The sequence below is a fragment of the Tursiops truncatus genome, chromosome 1 (assembly GCF_011762595.2).
Source record: "Tursiops truncatus isolate mTurTru1 chromosome 1, mTurTru1.mat.Y, whole genome shotgun sequence".
In the NCBI taxonomy this organism is placed as follows: domain Eukaryota; kingdom Metazoa; phylum Chordata; class Mammalia; order Artiodactyla; family Delphinidae; genus Tursiops; species Tursiops truncatus.
This window is the reverse complement of record NC_047034.1, coordinates 1,016,045-1,035,901: the sequence shown is the minus strand read 5'-3', so window position 1 is coordinate 1,035,901 and position 19,857 is coordinate 1,016,045. Positions and strand designations below refer to the sequence as shown.

Sequence of the window (19,857 nt, the reverse complement as noted above, 5' to 3'; positions counted from 1 at the left end):
TGGGGGAATCTCATAGCAAAACGGGCCCCGGGTCACAGCTCTTTCAGTTCACACAGGGAGCTGCTTTCCCCAAAGCAACACCCGGAGGACCTGGGTTGCAGGGTTCCAGCATAGCCTCACACTGGGCCCAGCACACCGACTTTCACCAAACGTGCCCAGGGGTGTTGGGTCACCATCTCAGACTCCCCTCCCCTTCAGGCCAGGTCCCTCTCAAGGACCCCACTTCTTTCCTCTGCTGGTCTTGACGTCATTCCTTCATGTCACTGACCGTTCAGCTCTGCAGACGTCTTGAAGACTCACTACACTCTTTTCTTCCAAGATGGATAGGGATATTTTCCGGGGGTGTGGGGGGCACGGGGGCAGCTTCCTTCTCTAGCCAAAGGCCAAGCCAAGTCCTAGGCCTTGCCCAGACCCAACTGTCCGCTCCACCCTGTTATCTGCTGCAGTTACAGAAAACAGAAGGTGAGAAGTCCAAGAATGCTTGCTGGCCACGTGAGCAGTGCCCTCCAAAATGCAAGGCTGCTCCAGGAGAGGGACTGTTGGGATGAAGTGAGCCGGGTAACCAGAGCCTAGAGTCTGGCCCTGACTCAGCTTTGCAAACTCAGCAGCTTGGTATGATCACCGTTCCTGGTGACTGCTTTGATTCAAGGGAACCAACCTCACAAGAGGTGAGTGCATAAACCAATATAAACGTCGAGTGGACAGGAACAGTTATGAGCATTCTCTCTTAAAGGAAAATCCATTCAGAAACCAAATAACAATCAGAAGACTGCATAATGAATATGGAACAGGAGCTAAGGGATATTTCCTCTGGGTCCTGGTGAGACCAGAACCTCATGAGAACGCAAATCTCTAGTTACTGAAATACTTCTGCCCGCTAGGACCCTTGCTGCCTGGTGACTCTTTCCAGGTCCCTGGTTGCCCATCTCCCACATTCTCTTCAGGCTGTCAATTAATTAGACTGAAGCGTTCTTAATCACAGTCACATTCCAAATAAGCCCTCTTGGACTTAGGCATCCGAATCACAGGACTGGTTTGAACTGTTCTTTTCAGTATGAGACACATTTTACTGACAGTCTTCATTTGGTTCTACGGAGGGTTCAGTTTATTTGCTCACCTTATTTCCAAGATTTTGGAGGGAACGTCACTCTTCCTTGCAGTTTCCTATTATTTATTACACTCACTTTCCCAGGAAAAAAATATATACAAGTTTTAAAGTCAACCTCAAAAGTGCAGGGTGGGGAAGAGGTCCCGTAGCATCTGGCACATGACAGGTTTTGCCGGCTGCAAGCTCAAAGGGCCCGGGGTCCCCAGTCTTTTGCTACCTCTTCTCTGAGCTAAACACCCCTCACGTCTCCCGGTGATCATTTGGAGTGCGGTCTGAAAGAGGCTTCGTTGTCGCTGTCCCTCACGTCGAGGACCCCCACGGGACACGAAGCTCCAGATGTTCAAACATTTATGGAACATCCACTACAGTCCGGCCCCGAGACTCTAAAGGACTCGGGCACTGCCCGCCCTAAAGAAGCTCCGGGTAGTCGGTGGGGCTTCACCAACTCTGACGAAGTAGGCAGCATTTAATCCACACTTGACAGCCAGGTACTAGAACAAAGAAACGTGTTCGGGAGTTCTGGGAACCCTAGCGGAGCAACACCAGGTTTGTCTTCGGCCACGCCCCGCGGCTTCCGTGACGGGTACCTCTCCGCACCTGGGCGCCCCTGGCGCCCCGCCCCCGCCCCCGCCCCCGCCCCGGGCGCCCCGCCCCCGCCCCCGCCCGGAGCCTTGCCTTCCGCCCGGAGCCCCGCCTTCCGCCCCGCAGCCCTATTCCCTGCTCCCATTGGCTGCGGAAGGAGGCGGCGAGCCAATCCCCGCACACTTTAACGCCCTCCGCCTGGGATCACTTCCGCCGCCGGGCCAGGCCCCGCCCCGCTCGGCCGGCATCGCGGAGCGGCGGAATCAAGATGGAGGAGTATGCGCGCGAACCTTGGTGAGCCAGCCCGCTGCCCGCCGCCTGCCCCTCTGCCACTGCCCGGCCCCCGGAGCGAGGCCGCTCTCAGCCGCGGGATTGGCGGCGCCGGGGCCCGTGGGCACCCGGGCGTGAGCAGCCGGCTAGTCAGCGGGGGCCGCGGGGCCGCGCCGGGTGACCTTGCGGCAATTCGAGGGCGCCCCGGCTGGGCTGTGTGGCCCCGGCCCCTGCCCGGCCCGCGGGTCGGGAGCAGCCCCTCTGCCCACCGGCGACCTTGGGCTCGTCCTTGCGCTCGGGCGGCTCGGCCTGCGTGGGGAGGGGGCGGTGCCCGGGAAGGGTCCGCGTGGGCGCGGCGGCCGCGGTCCGGGCTGGGGTTTCCCCGTGGGGGAGGAGCGGCGCGGTCGGGAAAACGGGGAGAGTAGCGTGTGTGAAAAGCCGGCGACGGGGGTCCGTTCATTCGGCATTTAGCGGGGGTGGGGGTGGTCTGTGCCCCGCGCTCGGTCGGTCCCAGGAATGAAAGCATAGAGGAGTCAGGCACGCACACAGTTGAAGGCTTCGGAGGTCATGAGTGAAAAATCACATCTTGTTTTTTGGGTTAACCACCTGTGTTTTTTGTAAGAGCAAGAACCGAGGTGTTCTCCAGCTGTGTGTAAGGGCCCAGGGCTTTACATTCTGACCTTCCAGCATTAGCCATGTTGCCTGCTTTGTGCATTTTTTCCTCCCTGAAATAAGATAGAGTATGTTTCAGCGCCTCCCAGCTCTTTAAATTTATCTTCTCCAAAGGTAGTGGTCCCCCTTCCTGGGTTGTGCTCAGGTGTGCAGGACTCAGCGTGCTGTACACTGCTGTTGTCACCTGCTCTTGGGTATGATATCGTGAAACAGGTTGGCATGAGGGGAAAATACTTGACTTTCTTGGGTTAAAGATGTTATGGGAATCATAAATTTTCATCTACTACTAAATTAGGTGGCCCCTTTGCTTTCTCAGTACATATGTCCTGAAGCAGTACAGTCAGTTGTCTGGTTGGTTTTATACTCAAAACTGCTTTGATTTTCTGGACTACCCTGTTTTCGTGAAGTCATCCGAGCTCCAACTATAAGCGTCTTTCTCCTCCCTCTGCACCTGCCCCAACACCATAGGCAGCCTGAATTCTTTCAAACCTTCCACCTTTCATTTCCTGTTGTCAGGATCTTACCTGGCATCCTTAATGCCTTTTACAGTAGTTTCCTAATTGCTTTCCTTCTCTTCAGTCCTTTTTAGTACATCATAGGTACTTAATCGTCCTAAATACTTTTTAATCATATGTTTTGTTTTCAGAAGCCCTAGTCTATAGGATATAGTGGAAAGAATTTGGGGCCTTTGGCGTACTAGATTTTGTATTTAAATTGGTTCTACCAGTTATTACCTATATGACCTTGGGCAAGGTACTTAATCTGAGCTTCTGTTCAGGTATAAAATGGAGAGGAGACAGGGATACTCTTCTGCAAAGTTAAAAGATTAGGGAGTCTATAAGAAAATAAGCTAGCTTTCTTGAAAATCAGGTTATTTGCACTATAAGGCACCTAAAACATAGTTGATACTTAGTAAAAGATAACTTTAATCTTGTGGTTAGTTATTGGTTCCCTGTTGCCCTGTATCTGTCTGGCATTTACATTAGAGTCTGGCTTCAACCTTCCTTTTGTGTATCCGTCACTTCCCTGCAGGAACCTTGATTTAGCCAGACTTAGTTCAGAGACTGTTTGCATCTTGCCGTTGTTTTGGACGTCCTCTCTTGCAATCCTGCGGCTGCTCTCTGATCTGAATCCTGCTGTTCTTTACTGATTTTTTAAATACTCATTTTCATTCTAACTGATTATAGGATCATTCAGGATCGATCGTTTAGAGTTAGTGACTCTCCTTTGTCCTTCCTTTTTACTTTTTTTTTTTGGTCGCAGCACGCAGCTTGTGGGATCTTAGTTCCCCAACCATGGATTGAACCTGGGCCCCGGCAGTGAAAGCACCGAGTCTTAACCACTGGACCACCAGGGAATTCCCTGTCTCTTTACTTCTATTAATGTTTCTACCATTTTGAAGAAATTTTCCTAATCCTTTTTAGTCTCTCAGAGCACTGCTTCTCAAACTTTTAAAGTGAAATCAGGTCACCCGTGGATTGTGCTAAGCTGTGGACTCTGATTTAGTAGGTCCTGAGTGGGGCCTCCCCAGAGCCTGCATTTGTAACGAGTTCCCAGCCCCGAAGCCTCAGGCTGACAGTTGGAACATCTGCCTCATGAGATCCTCATTCTGTACAAACTCCTGATTTGTGTTAGACTTGGAAAGGACAAGGTGTTTCGTATTTCTATCTGGCAAAATGAGAAATTACTTATTATTCAGATTCTTCAGCAGCAACGATGCGCTGAACTCACACGGTTACTTGAGCAGTTGGATTGCGCATAGGGTCGTTACAGCATTTTACCCTTGAGACTGGAAAAGACATTTATGAATTGAATTATTCACAGACTTGTTTTTTTTTCTCCTTCTTTTGGCCATGCCGCGAGGCTTGCGGGATCCCAACCAAGGATCGAACCCGGGCCACCACAAGTGAAAGTGCTGAGTCCTAACCGCTGGACTGCCAGGGAATTCCCATTCGCAGACTTTTTAAGAAGCCAGATTCCTAGAAGAGTGGTTCTGTTCTACTGATCAGATTACTCATGTCGTGCTGCGTGAGTTAGGGTGCTGCATTTGGAAGCCGGGTTTACACATTTAACCTCTGATTATCAGATATTAGAGGTTACTAATGTGTTAAGTGGATCTGATACAAACTTAAGTTCCAAATGCTAATTTGGACTCAGTAAACCCAAAAAGAAGTTTTAAAATTTAAATAATGTGTCTTCTTCTGCGCCTGTTGAAATTTTATTCTTTGGGTCTCAGCTTTAAATTTTGCTGCAGCTGGAGAGCTTTCCTTGGTCCCCCAGGCGACTGGGTCACTGTTGACTATAGTGTAATTTCCTAATGCGTGTTTTTTCACGCATTGTTTTCACGGTGCCTTAGAATAGATGCACTAGTAGTTGAGCAAATGAATAAAGTGCTGTGAACAGTAGGGAGTTGAAGCCATTCAACTACGAGTTCATTCCCTGTAGCTTAGAAGACTTGGGCTGAATAGATGTGGATCTGTTTAGAATCCTTAATCTTTGTCTGTATTTTATGGGCCAGATGTTACTGGTTGCAGTGAGCCCTGCCCTGGAATCTGTTGTATATCCCTTATTAACAAAGAGGGTTTTATGGTTTATAAATGAGAAATACGCTCATCTTTTTTCTTTTTTTCTCTCTTTCCTGTTCTTAGCCCCTGGCGCATTGTGGACGACTGTGGTGGGGCCTTTACGATGGGAACCATAGGTGGTGGGATCTTTCAAGCAATCAAAGGTTTTCGCAATTCTCCGGTGGTAAGTGGGTGAATGGTCTCATATCATCATTACTTGAGACCCGTTTGCTAATGTCACTTGGGCCCCATCAGTGGGTTGGAAATGTGTTATACTCCTAATGTATTTTTGGTTGCTTCCTTTTGTTTCCTTATAGGGAGTAAACCACAGACTACGAGGGAGTCTGACAGCTGTTAGAACCAGGGCTCCACAGTTGGGAGGTAAGCAGAATGTTTCCATTTGTACTTCAGATGATTTTTTTCCTATTTTTTTGAAGATGAAATTCTGGTTTTTTTTTCTTCTTTTTTAGATTATAGCAGTGATTTTAGTTTGGTCTGAATAACAGCTTGTCACAAGTTAGTATCTATGCGAATTCTTGATTTATGATTTATTTGGAAAGTTAACTTGAATTGTTGCATCCATCTGAAACTGTCCTTCAGAAGCTCAGTGTGGTTTTGCTTCTGCTGGGTTTCATTTGATTTTCTCCCGTTCTCCAGACAGTGTGTCCACAGCTCAGGTTTGTGAGGGTCAGGAGTGATAGCTTCTGGGTTAGCATGAAACTGAAGAGGATGTGAACAGAAGGGTTAGGGTGTGCAAGAGGGACTGATGGAACTCACGGGGCTCCCTCCAGGTTTAGCTTTGGACATTGTGCCGAGGTCAGTGCAGAGGTGGAGAACGATTATGTCCATCACACTCTTTAAGCTTGGTAATTAATTCAGAAGCTGGGAGAAGAGAGAATAAGAAATCTGGGAGCTTATATTTGCTTGCAAAGATACAGTCAGGCTGAAGAGACCACATACAACACGTGAAATGGACTTAGCACTTTCAGTCGTTCTTAGTGATTTTGTGCATCAGAAGAAATAATCTTCTCTTTGTTTTTATAGTATTTGTTTTCTTTAGAAGATAGTAGCCAATGTCTGTTGTTTATTCAGTGCCTGCCATGTGCCAGGCACTCCAGGTGTTTCACAGGATTATTTTATTTAGTCCTCCCAGCAACATAGGAGGTGAGTACTATTATCTCCATTTTCCAGATGAGGAAATTGAGGCTCCGAGGGTTGAAGTGATGGTGTATCTGTTTCCTGTTTTTCTCCCTGTAATAATTGTACACCCTGGAAAGTAAACGGTGACTAATTTTCCTTTGTTTTAATGGTTACCGTGTTGTTTAAGAGTGATAAGTAGTTAAAAAAAAAAAAAAAAGTACACACCAAACCCTGAACCTTCGATAAATGCAGAAGTCATGCAGGTTTACCAGGTTTCTTGAGAGGCTGCTTCTGTCACATGCATTTTCAGTGAATAAAAAAACCAATCAGGTAACTGTCACAGTCAAGAAGAGCCTAAGGAGATAAGACTACTAAATGTTATGAGGTGTCCTGGAACAGAACAAGGACATAAAAACTAAGGAAATCGGAACTAAGTGTGGACGTCAGTTAATAATGTGTCAATATTGGGTTCTGTGACAAATGCACGGTGCTGCTGTTAGATGCTGGGGAGACTGGATGTGGGGCATGTGGGAACTGTACCGTCTTCACAGCTTTGCTGTGACTCTGAAACTAGTCTGAGAATAAAGGTTTGGTTAAAAAACAATCAGGGTGAAATAGAGGAAGAGTATGTTGTGGTGTGAGTGAACTGGAATCAGGCTTTTTAAGGAAACTACTGAGGAATCTTCATGGAGTCTTGAATTTTAAAAGTACTGGGATGGGCTTCCCTGGTGGCGCAGTGGTTGGGAGTCCGCCTGCCGGTGCGGGGGACGCGGGTTCGTGCCCCGGTCCGGGAAGATCCCACATGCCGCGGAGCGGCTGGGCCCGTGAGCCATGGCCGCTGGGCCTGCGCATCCGGAGCCTGTGCTCCGCGACGGGAGAGGCCATGGCAGTGGGAGGCCCGCATACCACAAAAAACAAACAAAAAGCACTGGGATGGCACTTGCAGTTTAATTGAGTGGGCGTTTACTGAGCTCTTCCAGTTAAGCTCCTGGGAAAAGGCAGTGTGGGAAAGTCATAGTTGTGTCCTGAAAGGTCTTGTATTTTCATAGCAGAAATAAGACATGCTTTTGACGTGTCCCCATTATGCTTCCAGCCCTTCCTTGCATTTTGGAACAAGATGTTCCAGGCTCATCTTGTACTTTCCCTGCCTGAGTGTAGAGTCATCCGTCCCCAAGGAGCCCTGCTTCCTTCTAGTTGAGAATGGTACTTAGAAGCCAAAGTCTGGGCACTAAGTGTATCATTGCTGTGGGGCATTGCTGTTCCCAGGCCTTCTTAGGAATGTACTGTATATCTATGAACACACACCACATACACGTACATACACAAGTTTATATCTGTGTTTCTATATATCTATACGTATTAGGAATCATGGGTTTACACTGATACCTCTCAGTCCAGTCCAGCCCCACAGGTTCATTCTTCTTTCTCTTTTCATATGAGTACTTGGGCTAGGGCACCTCGTAACAGGCCACCCTTCCACATGGGCACACTGATCTCCATGCTTGGGAGTGTCCTTCCTGCGGACGCCTCCTCGCCCTGCTCCGGCTGTGGCTGCCCACACGGGGCCAGCCTTTTGTGTGGACTCAGTCTCCACTCTCATCAGCCACCATAGCTTACTCTGGCAGTCATTCGTGGGGTGGGCAGATATCAGATCCTTGTGAGGGAGTGGGAGAGCCTTGTTTGAGGAATTTGGTGAGATAATTCTAATATACTGGACATATCTCTCTCCCAGGGCACAGAGCCACTGAGTTAGGACAGACTATTTCATCTGTATGTAGCATGTGGTATTTAGTGTTGGACCAAAAACGCGGAGGCGCATGCATAGTTTATTATTTATTTTAAAACATACTTATTTGGCTCCTCCGAGTCTCAGTTGCGGTACGTGGGATGTTCGTTATGGCATGCAGGATCTTTTTAGTTGCGGCATGCGGGATCTTTTTCTTAGCTGCGGCACGCGGGATCTTTGTTGCCACGTGCTGGATCTTTAGTTGTGTCATGTGGGCTCTTTTAGTTGCTACATGTGGGATCTTTAGTTGTGGCATGCGGGATCTTTAGTTGTGGCATGCGGGATCTTTAGTTGTGGCACGCGGGATCTTTTTAGTTGCGGCATGTGGGATCTTTTTTTTTGTTGCGGCACACGGGATCTTTGTTGCCGTTATGTGGGATCTTGAGTTGCGGCATGTGTGTGGGATCTAGTTCCCTGACCAGGGATCGAACCTGGGCCCCCTGCATTGGGAGCATGGAGTCTTAACCACTGGACCACCAGGGAAGTCCTTCGTGCATACTTTAACTGGTTGTATCTGCTGGATTTAACTCACAGGGTGAGCTCTGGGGAAGGGTGCTGGTGATGGTCCGGTTCAGGCAGTTGGCGGAACCCAGTTTATTGTCCTTATTGACACACCCCTGCTTCTGTGAGGTTTCGGAGGGTGAAGGATAACCTGACAAGGGCTCCTCAGTGCAGTTCTTCTTTCTTTAATCTTAATAAAAGAACTCTTCATAGAGTGTAAGTCATGTGTATTCATTTTAGAAGATTTGGAAAATAAAAGCACAAAGCAGTGAAATCGTCTTGTTATCATCTGTCACCCAGAGATGCCGACAATTAAAATCTTGGTGTTGCCTTTCTGTGTTTTGTGTGTACTTATACACGTGTACGTGTGGGTGTTTGTTTTTTATTTCACAGAATAGTCACTGTGTTTAGGAAGAGTTTAAAGTGCAAAGTAATCTGATTTACGGTTGCTTTTAGTTTCATGCTTGAGGACTGAAGGATAGAAATGAGAGAGGAAAGGTAATTCCCATTCCCTCGAGGTTCCATAATTCAAACTGTTTGTATCACCCTTTTGCCCTTTATGTGTATTGGCTTATGCCTGTAGTACATCCCAGAATAGCCCGGTTTCTTTTGTGTTCACATCGGTGATTTTCGTAGAGCAGGTGCTCAGTGGCACTGACTGAAGAAAAGAAAAATAGAGGTAAGGTGATGAAAAGAAGGAAGGAGGACACTTCTTAAACAGATACACACTCTTCTGAAAGGGGGTTTGAATGGGTTTAGCCCAACTCTTTTAGGCCTGGCTTATTTCTTTTAGGCTTTGGGCCGTTGCTGATTTCCCTGCTGATGTAATACAAACCAAGCTTTATTAAAAAGATAAGTATTCTGACTCCTGTTCGGTGCTTATTCAAACTTGCTTGCATGTGTGTGTGAGAGTTTCAAGAATATAGTGAGTGTTGTTATTTAAGCTTGTTTCTGACTACTACATTTAAAGGCTAAAATATAAAAAATGAAATTTATTTGTTTTGTTTTTAAATAAAACAGGCAGCTTTGCCGTTTGGGGCGGCCTGTTTTCCATGATTGACTGCAGTATGGTTCAAGTCAGAGGGAAAGAAGACCCCTGGAACTCCATCACGAGTGGTGCCTTAACAGGAGCCATCCTGGCAGCAAGAAGTAAGCAGGCCTAGACACACACATTGAAGCCAGCCCCTGCCTGCACTTAGGGACATCTGTAATAGACAGACGGAGCACTGTGTAACTTGGTGTAGTGTGAGTGTATATGGTGATTTGGGGGGAAGAGTAAAAGGATCTCTTAACTTGGAATGTTGAGGACGAGAGAGCCTGGAGCTCTAACCAGTAATCACCATGGTTAAGAGCAGTTCAGGTTCTGCTCCTGCCACTTACTAGCTGTGTGACTGGGCAGTTTCTCTCCTCAGCCTCTGGAATTAATTATTGTACCTGTCACCCAGCATTGTTATGAGTGAAGAGCTTAGATCCATCTTCTGGGTCTTTGGGACAGAGCAACCTAGGATTCCTTTGGGCGTAGCGGGTGAGCCCAGGAGTCAGCACCCTCTCCTGTGAAGGGCCAGGTAGTAAATGTGTGGGCTTCGTGGGTTGTGAGGGCTTCCATCACATGTACTCAGCTCTGATGTCATGAGCGCAGCCTAGACAATACGTGAATGAACGCGCATGCTGTCCCAATACAACTGTATTTCCACCAGCAGGCCGTGGGCTGGATTTGACCTGCGGGCCATAGTTTGCTGACCCTGGTCTTGGTCAGCGAGAAAGGGGGTTTGGGGTTTGGGAACGGGGAGTAGCATGGAGCCCTATGGACAGGTCTTTGCTTTATGGTGTCTTACATTAACCTGGATTTCTGTTAAAGTAATCTCTCTGTTCTCAACGTGCTCAGACGGACCAGTGGCCATGGTTGGGTCAGCCGCGATGGGTGGCATTCTGCTAGCTCTCATCGAAGGAGCTGGTATCTTGTTGACAAGATTTGCCTCTGCCCAGTTTCCCAACGGTGAGTCGTGTTTCTGCCTGACACCACAGCTCAGACGTTTGAAATGGTTCCCCGATGTCTGCTCACATGTGGCAGTTTGACATCTCTGCATCACACGTGAATACGCCGTGCTTCGTGAGGGTTCTGGCTCCGCACGGGTGTGGGTGCAGTTAGTTGTGTTTCATCTCAGTAACAGAATGCTTTGGCTGATGACTTGCTGTCGATCTTTCCTTAGAGTTCTTAGGTTTTATCAGTGCTCACTTGCTCATTCTAAGAAATTGCCGATCATTTCAGCGGTGCGGGAAGAAGGGTCCCTGCAGACGTGGAACAACGATGGCCGTCAGTCGCCAGCTTTTCACCGCCTGTGTGTGGGGCACTGCTGTAGCTGCCGGGGGCAGTGGGAGCGTCAGGCTGACACGCTCACAGATAAATGAGGTCATCTGGTTGCGCTGCTTCCTTGAAGAAAGTGAAGTAGCAGGAGAAGGTGACCCGTGGTTGGGGCTCACTTAGGGCCGGAAGGAGGGTTCTTCTGAGACGTTGGTGATGTAATGCGTTGCTCCTGTTGCTCCTGCCTGGTGCAGGGAAGGTGAGATGCTGGGCGGTTAGTGGTCCACAGGTGGTCACGACGTGGCCAGGGAATGTCTGCTCTGCGGCCAGCGTGTGCAGATGCTTGTAACTTAGAAAACTTGAGCTGTCTAAATGGGACTGTTCCTTGGCATTGGAAGGGAGCAGAAAGACACCGAGGGTCGTCATGGGGAAGAGCCGACCCGGCGTTTGGGGAAGGAAATACGCAGAACGGTGTGACTGGTTGGAAGTTAGTTTTGGAGCTTGGAAAGGATTCGACATAGAGTGAGGGACAGGTCAGGTGACAGCTCCTGGTTCGATTTGATTCCCTGAGGCACCAGGCGCGGTTCTGAGGCCTGCTCCCTGTGGCCAGTGGGTGACCCGGGTGGCTCCCGGGCCCTCGGTCCTTGCCTCTGCTTTCACTCATTATTTCTCACTGAATGCTCTGTTGTGGTGGCCACTTTCTTATTTTGCTTTTTAGTTTAGCACTTTAGTGTGAAAGACTTCACATAAGACGTGAGAAAAGTTCCATGTTTGCAGAAATTCAGAAATGGATAGAACAATAACTCGGTCACACTGTCTTGTAGGATTTAGCCTTGTTTGCTGGGGTTTCGGCTTCTTTCCTCGGAAGGAGTTCTCTAAAAAGAAGTGCTTTTTATTTTAGACAGGAGGAGTGTTTCCGAAAGGCTACGTGGGGGCAAAAATCTTTGAAAAGCTAATCATATTTTTCCAGTTAACTTACATGAAAGAGTTCTTTAAACAGAAAGATGAGATAAAACTGTATCGAAATGGTAACAGTGGTTATTTTTGGTTTATCTTTTTCACCCAGTGTCTTCTCCAGCTTTCTGTAATGAACAGATATTTTTAGAATATAAAAAAAAAATCACTGGAGTAAAGTACTGAAAGAAAGCCCTCTTTACCACTGTCCTCTTTCTCTCTTCCTTCCAGATATTTTTTAGTCTGCCTCAGTTTCCCTGAAGAAAAGAGGAGTGATTATTCCCATTAAAGTCTTTTTTTTAAAGAGTCACATTTTTTCTTAGGTCACAGGCCGTCCCATCCTTTGAAAGCAAATACTACAACACTTAGTTCTGCGCAAGCTAGGGGATGGCGGTGTCTTCCCATTTCAAGACCCATTCCTTACCTAGTTGTATAAATTGTATTACTGAGTTCTCTTGAAACGTGACTAAGGTACTTAAACTTTGTGAAAATAATTTTAAATAGCTACTGACAAATACATCAGGAGGTGTGAGAGATTCGTCCAGTCCTGATACGGCAGCTTGTTCAGCAGTTGCATTAAAACTGGCGTGTTGTTTCTTGCTGTAACTACTCCATGTGACTTCGCTGGCGTAGCGTTTGAGAGCTGCTCGTTCTGGAGGAGGGCCGCCAGGCCGCCGGACGTTAGCACGCGCTCTCGTGAGAATCGGGCAGCTCGATAAAGAAATTCAGGTTACAGCTCTGATGTAGCACTTTGTTTTCCGAGTTGACTGATTTGCTCTTTACAGAGACTTGTCCCTTTAAATTACATAATATTCAGGTGGTGTTTAAATTCCCTCTTAATTGCAGGTCCTCCGCTTGCTGAAGACCCCTCCCAGTTGCCTTCAGCCCAGCTACCATCCTCACCTTTCGGGGACTACCAGCAATACCAGTAGGGCCTCTCTCCCAGGACTTCTGTAACAGAGTGAGCTGCGGTTCAAGGGAGGATTTCAGAAGATCAAATTCAGTCTGTTTTGAAAACTGTAGGTGGGACAACTATGGCCAAATAGGCTGTGAAGAGACATTTAGCACATTTTTCTATTTAAAGGAACGGGGGGGGGGCGGGGGAGGGTCTTAAAAGATAATACATTTATTTATTCACACTTGGATTGCGTTTGTGATCAAAATAAATGTCTGAAATCTTTAGAAGGAAAAGCAGTAAGTGCTTGAAGGACCAGTGGCAAACGGCAGTGAAGCATGACCATCATTTCCTCGGGGACCTCTCTGCCTGGTTTTGTTCTGTTAGTCAAACAATAAAAAACGCCAGGAGATTGCTCTTTCTATTAAGATAAGTTGCAGAGTTCTACTTTTCATCCTTGAATTCAAATAATGCAGAGTCAGTTGAAAGTTGCACGTGGTACAGTCTCCAGGGGTTGGTCCACAGCAAACACTTCTGGGCTGGAGGGCTGCAGGAAAGTGCTTAGCCTTCTCCTTGTGAGTAAAAAACACTCCACGTCTTGGTTTCGAGGGTGTCGGATACAAAACCCTCTTCACCTCTGAGGCTACTGTGTCTTGATTCTTCATCATCAGAAAAGCTTCCTTCCGGTATACCCAGTTCCGTATGAGAAGGTTCCTGGAGGGTGTAATAGCCCTGGAAAAGTCTGGCGTTTATGGTGTGCTGGCAAGTACAGTACATGCTGCCGTTCCTGTGTTGCAAGTCCCCTGAAGCTGATCTTCGTCGAGGGTGTGTTTTGGGGTATGGCCGGGTCTGGAAAATGGGTTAGCATTTCGGAATAGGCCATTTTACTGGCTGTGCTGAGACGCCATGCGGCCTTACGGGAGGCAGGCTGTTACGCCCCGTTTACCTGCCTCTGTGAAACGGAGAGCAAATCCGTGTGGGTGTGGTGAGCACATGCATGTTTTGGCCCAATGCCACGTACATAGTAAGCATTTAATTTACTAATGCTGGTTTGATCTTCCTTCGTGTGGTAAAATATACGGGAAATCGTATTTATCATTTTAACCATCTGTAAGTGTACAGTTAGTGGAATTTACATACAGTGTAACAGTCACCATCGTGTATCCCAAAACTTCCTCCTCGTCACCAACAGAAACTCCCCATCCCACCTTCCCCCAGCTCCTGGTAACCGCAGTTCTACTTGCTGTCTCTGAGTTTGCCTGTTCTGGGTACCTCGTATAAGTGGAACCGTACGATATTCGTCCTTCTGTGTCGCTTTTATTTCGTGGAGCATCGTGTTTCAAGGTCCGTCAGTGGTGTAGCATAAACCAACGCTTCGTGCGATGGCTGAGTAATATTGCATGGTATGCAGAGATCCCATTTTATTTCTCCATTCCTCCATTGATGGACACTTGGGCTGTTCACACCGTGTGACTCTTGTGAATAACATGGGCATACAAATACCTGTTTGAGTCGCTGCTTTCAGTTCCTTTGGGTGTAGACCTAGGAGTGGCGTTGCTGGGGCATGTGGTAGTTCTATGTTTAACCTTTGGAAGAAGCACCAAACTTTTCCACAGCGCTGCACCATTTGACGTTTCCACCAGCAGTGCACGAAGGTTCCCATTTTTCCACATCCTTGCCGACACTTCTATTTTCCTTTAAGTAAAAACATTATAGCCATTCTAGCATGTGTGACTATCTCACTGTGGTTCTGATTTGCGTTCTCCTGGTGCCGAAGTACTGCGCTTATTGGCCATTTGTGAGTATTTGGGATTTGTCTTTCAGTCTGTAGCTCTTTTGCCTTCCAGGAGTAAATGTAAGGAGATGTTATCAGAACAGTTCAAAGCTGAGGGCATGTTGAATCGCAGATAAAATGCTTTACATTTCTTAAGGTCTCCTAAACTTCCTCTTAAATGGCTTATTGGTTTGGAAAGTAAGTTCCTTTCTTGGGAATTCGGAGTCTGTGGCGGGTGTGTGTATGTGATGCTGGCGTGTTTTTGCCATTTTATTGGTTAACTCAGCATATCTGAAGCAATCCTTGGTTACAGATGAATTTTCTGGAACGAGGGGTGGGGGGGGGGAAGAGAAGAAGCTTGAAAAAGATGGAAAGCCAGTTCTTTTTGAAGAACTTGACATTTAGTTCCACAATATGTGGGACGGCAGGTAGAAACCCCGAAAACCTTTCCGGTTGTTTCCCTGCTTCTTGGCCCTCTCCTCCTTGGTGGATGCCCCCTTCCTCCGTCCCGCACTTAGGAGAGCTGCTGCTCCCGGGGAAACCCTGGCTGCCCACCTACCTGCTGGGGCTTGGCCTGAGCGGAGTGGCTCCGTCTCCGTGATGTGTCTAGCGTGGAGATGGGGGGCTGGTGAGGAGAGGGAAAGGGGAAAGCAAACTTCATGCCTCTGATTTTCTACTGGAAGCCTCGTGCCATCTGCGTTTCCAGTCACAGATGTTTCATAACCGCCCAAGAACGTCCTCGTGTGCTGTGTCCTCTGCCTGTCCCTGTTTGTCCAGCGGGCTGGTTCCTGGTGGTCTGGGGACCAGCTCGAGTGCCCCTGCAGCCTCCCGTCCCCTCTCCGTGTTCTGTTGTCACTGCACAGCAGGAGGAGGTGCTGAGCGGTTTGTTTTGTTTTGTTTTGTTTTCTCTCCCCCACCTTTTCCCCCAACATTTTTTCAATGAAAATATCAAAACTGTAAAGTTGAGGTTCACAGTGAACATACATATACCCATCACCTAGATTCTATGATTAACTTTACATTACTTTACCATTGTGTACCTGTTCACCTATCACCCGTTTCCTAATAAAATTGAAATTTATGAAATCCATTGATAAGCTTTATAAGATGTGATTAAAAAAACTTTTTATTGGAGTAAAGTTGATTTACAATGTGTTAGTTTCAGGTGTGCAGTAAAATGAATCAGTTATACATTGATTTTTTTTTTAAGTTTAGCAAATAATAGAAACCAGGTAGTTTAGATTCTAATAAATATCTTAAAATACCTATTTTGAGATGTTTAATACATATTCTATAACTAATTTTGGTGTACAAGAACCCAGAATAAAAGGTGAAATCACGAAAATTGTTTTAATTACCAAGATAAATGCAGAAACAAGCAGACAGGAAGGAATTTTTCCCTAGGTCTTTTTCTGGAATAATGGAGTGGTTTCCTCAGTTTCAAGGTTGAAATGCTCATCAGAAAGATCCCATCTGCTTCTCCCTTTTTTCCTTAGTATCTGACACTTTGTGTGAAATTGGCCTGAAATAGTGAATTTCTGAGTCAGGGTTGGAACGCGTGGGTTACAGCTGCATCTGTTGAAAGCCCGTCTGTTTTCTTATATGAAATGTCTGCAGATTGTGACGGCGTGGTCACAGCTCCACCCGGTGGTGCATTAGTTTCAGAACACAGTACTTTTGCTGCTGGTTTTGCTTTGTACAGTACGCTATCTTTTAGAGCAAAAGTCAACCACCTAAGGCTCAAGGGCCACATTTACCCGGCTGCCTCTTTTTGTAAGGCCTGTGACTGAAGAATGGATTTAAAATTTTTCTAATGGTTGAAAAAAAATCAAAAGAAGAAAAATGTTTCATGGCACATGGAAATGACACGAAATGAAGATTCCGGCGTCCATAAATACAGTTCTGTTGGTGCACAGCCACACCAGGTCTTCACGTTTCATGAGCGACTGCCCTCATACGACACAGCAGAGTTAAGCGGCCGCGTCAGAGACCTCGGGGCACACAACTCCTGAGATGTTTGCCCTTTAGAGAAAAAAAATTGCTGACCTCTGTTTTAGAGCAATTAAAAATAAAAAGATTTATTTTATCTAAACTGATTCCATTTCTAGCACTCCTTCTTTTCTTTGTGTGGACCCAAGTTCCTCTCTGGTATCACAGTCCTGTCTCTAGAGCGTCCTCTAACATTTCTTATAGGGTAGGATTATATGGGTGGATCCAGATGAATGCCTAGGGATGTAGTGGGTGGCATTACAGGAGAGGAGCTTTTATAAAAAGCTCTTTACGCCCTGAGCTTTTATAGTGGGCAGTAGCATTCCTGCTTTTGCCTCTGAGGGAGACATTACCTTTATTATACTAGATAGTGAGCGTGACTTCCCTTTGCTCCAAAGCAAGACCCTGTCTCTGTCTTGGAAGGGTGTAAGCCAGTTTACCAGCCTTACCACTGTGGACGTTTAGGGCTGGATAATCAGTTGTGGGGACCTGTCCTGTGCAATGTAGGATGTAGGATCTCTGGCCTCTGCCCACTGGATGCCAGCAGCACCTCCTCTCCCAGTTGTAACCACCAAGTGTGTCTCTAGATGTTGTCAAATAGCTCCTAGTGGGCAAAACCGGCCCTGGTTGAGAACCATTATGATAAGCAGATTCACCCTTTGCTCCAGAGGAAGTCACCATCTGTCTTTCAGAGTGGCTCTCTATACAAGCATCCTCGACCAGATGGTCCAGAACAAAGGACACTCAGCGGCTCATTTTTGCAAGATGTGCAGAAGTGCACGTGATCCGTGGAGAATTGGCTCCCAACGTTGGCTTTAACTTAATTGCATTGTGGTTAAAGGAATGTTGTTCTGTGTGCCATCGATTCTTTTATTTGTTGGGAGTTTTTCATGGCCTATCTATGGTTTTGTGTGTTTTCTCTGATTGTTAGGTGCAAAGTTTGGTGTGTGCTGATTAGGTCAAGATTGTGACGTTTTTGTACAGATCTTTTATGTCTGTATGACTTTTGTCTGTGTGATCTGTTAATTACTGGGAGACGTACGTAAACCTCTCTGTTGGCGGATTTGCCCATTTCCCTTGTAATTCTGTTACCTTCTACTTCCTGTAGTTTGAGGCTGTATTGTTAGGTACATCCCCAATATGTGAGCTAGAACACTGACGAGTAGTTTACATCTGGGTATTTATGAGCTCTGCTTCCTCCAGCCTGGGGTAAGTACTATCCTGTCCAGCTCATTTCCTTTTTTTCCTTGATTTTTAAAAATCATACTACATATTTTCCCATTTGTTGGCTTGTGAGTTATCTTCATTTTATAGTCCTTAAGTGATTTTCTTTAAAATCTTAAAAAACAACATATCTAAGAAAAAAATCTCACATTTATCCCTCTCCCTCTCCTCTTGATAATTCAGGGAGTTTAGAATGCTTCAACTTCAATCACCCCCTCTTCTTATATACATTTAGTCTAATATTTTCATTTTATTCTGATTCCCTCATGCAAACATGATTAATATATATTTATTGTTGCTTTATACAGTGTTTAAGTTCTCCCACTTGTTTTGCTCACCATTCCTTGTTTCATCTCATTTTCCTTCTTGAAGTAATTCCTTTAGAAGTTCTTTAGCAGGACTCTATTGATGGTGAGCACTGAATTTTTGTCATCAGAAAATTTACTTGCCTTCCTTCTTGGATGATAGTCGGGTACAGTTCTAAGTTGACAGGGTTTTTCTCAGTGTTTTGAAGATAATGCCTTCTGGCCTCTCGTTGCTAATGAGAGGTCTGCCCTTGGTCCAATTTCCATTTGTCGTTTTTTTATAAGTAACCTGTCTTTTTTTCTTTGGGTCTTCTTAAGACCTTTATGTCTTGGTCTTCCTCAGTTTAACTAAAACATGTCTAGGTGTAGGTTTATTTTTATATTTTTCCTTGCAATTTGTTGTAACTTTTAAATCCTTAGAATCACACTTTAATCAATTCTAGAAGATTTTCAGCCATTATTTCAAAATGTCCAAGATACGTTGCATTCTAAGCATTCAAAAGTGAGGGAAGGAGAAAAGGAAGGAAGGAAGGAGAATGGATGGGATGAGACTGCTCTTATCCCCAGGGAGAAGTTAATGCTGAAAGGAGAAACAGCATAGTTCCACAAATGTTTGACTCTACAGCCAAGGATAAAAGGCCCTCAGGACTTCCTTGGTGGTGCAGTGGTTGAGAATGTGCCTGCCAATGCAGGAGACACGGGTTCGAGCCCTGGTCCGGGAAGATCCCACATGCCGTGGAGCAACTAAGCTCCGTGTGCCACAACTACTGAAGCCCGCGCCTAGAGCCCGTGCTCCGCAACAAGAGAAGCCACCGCAATGAGAAGCCCACGCATGGCAACAAAGAGTAGCCCCTGCTCGCCGCAACTAGAGAAAGCCCGCATGCAGCAGTGGAGACCCCACACAGCCAAAAATAAATAAATAAATTTATGAAAAAAAAAAAAAGGATAAAAGGCCCTCCTCCTCCAGCAACACTTACCTGGAAACATCAGGCCCGGTGTCTCTCCTTGCTTCCCGTAGCATCCTGTTCTTCCCAGGTCACAGCACAGCACATGGAGTTATCGTGACCTTTGTCCTTGTCTCTAGGTTAAGTTGTGAGCTGGCCCGTGAGCACCACCAGGACAGGGGCGGTGCCAGGCTTGCTTCAGTTGTATCCTCAGCACCCAGCCCAGTGGCTGGTGTATGCAGATGCTCAACAAAACCGCATTGCATAAGGGAATGAATAATTTGAGGGTAGATATATTGAATGACTAGTAAGTACCAAGTACTGTGCTCAGTGCCACGGAAAAGTGGTTTTCCAAAGTTGTTGGATTTCACTAGCCAGTAAGTTAAAAAAAAAAAAACTAACATTGACCTTATATGGAATTTAAAAATATCTACTATAAGCATTTCATGAAATAAAATGTATTTTAACAGTGTAAAACTAGGAAGAACATACTAGGATACTATTTCCTTTTATGAAAAACTCCCTACATTCTCTTAAACTTTCATTTCCTAGCTGATCCATAAAAATCTCGCCGTCGAGTGGCTCCTAGTCACAGAAGGGCCACTGCGACCGCTGGCACAGGAGAGAGACAGCAGGAAGGGTGTGCCTGGCTCAAAGAGCTGTCCCACTCAGGAGGGGGGGCAAGCGGCACAGCAGACGCCCAGCCTTAAAGGTGCAGTGCCTCTCCCCATCCCTTGGCGGATGGACAGAGGACTCGCGCGCCCGGAGTCCCGGGAGGACCCCCATCGGCGTGGTATCCCGTGCTGTTTCCGATTGAGCTCTCACAGCTAGCTCGAGAGATGCTATA

General features: G+C 46.5%; 1 protein-coding gene and 1 non-coding gene across 5 annotated transcripts; one reads left to right on the top strand and one right to left on the bottom strand.

Annotated features, from left to right (window-relative positions):
• The first annotated feature begins 1,885 nt into the window (after positions 1 to 1,885).
• TIMM17A (translocase of inner mitochondrial membrane 17A) lies at positions 1,886 to 16,644 on the top strand. 4 transcript variants are annotated; one of them, XM_004311788.4, is made up of 6 exons: positions 1,886 to 1,984; positions 5,281 to 5,380; positions 5,514 to 5,577; positions 9,644 to 9,772; positions 10,509 to 10,619; positions 12,726 to 16,644. In XM_004311788.4, exons 1-6 carry the CDS (start codon positions 1,959 to 1,961, stop codon positions 12,809 to 12,811), a joined length of 516 nt encoding a protein of 171 aa, XP_004311836.1. In that variant the 5' UTR covers positions 1,886 to 1,958; the 3' UTR covers positions 12,812 to 16,644. The 4 variants fall into 4 exon arrangements, with proteins under 4 accessions (XP_004311836.1, XP_019792893.1, XP_033700278.1 ...); XM_019937334.3 differs by having other exon boundaries at positions 10,482 to 10,619; XM_033844387.2 differs by having other exon boundaries at positions 10,893 to 12,769.
• Positions 8,533 to 8,605, bottom strand: TRNAW-CCA (transfer RNA tryptophan (anticodon CCA)). Its single transcript has one exon. It is a non-coding gene; the product is annotated as a tRNA-Trp (tRNA).
• Positions 16,645 to 19,857: the final 3,213 nt, after the last annotated feature.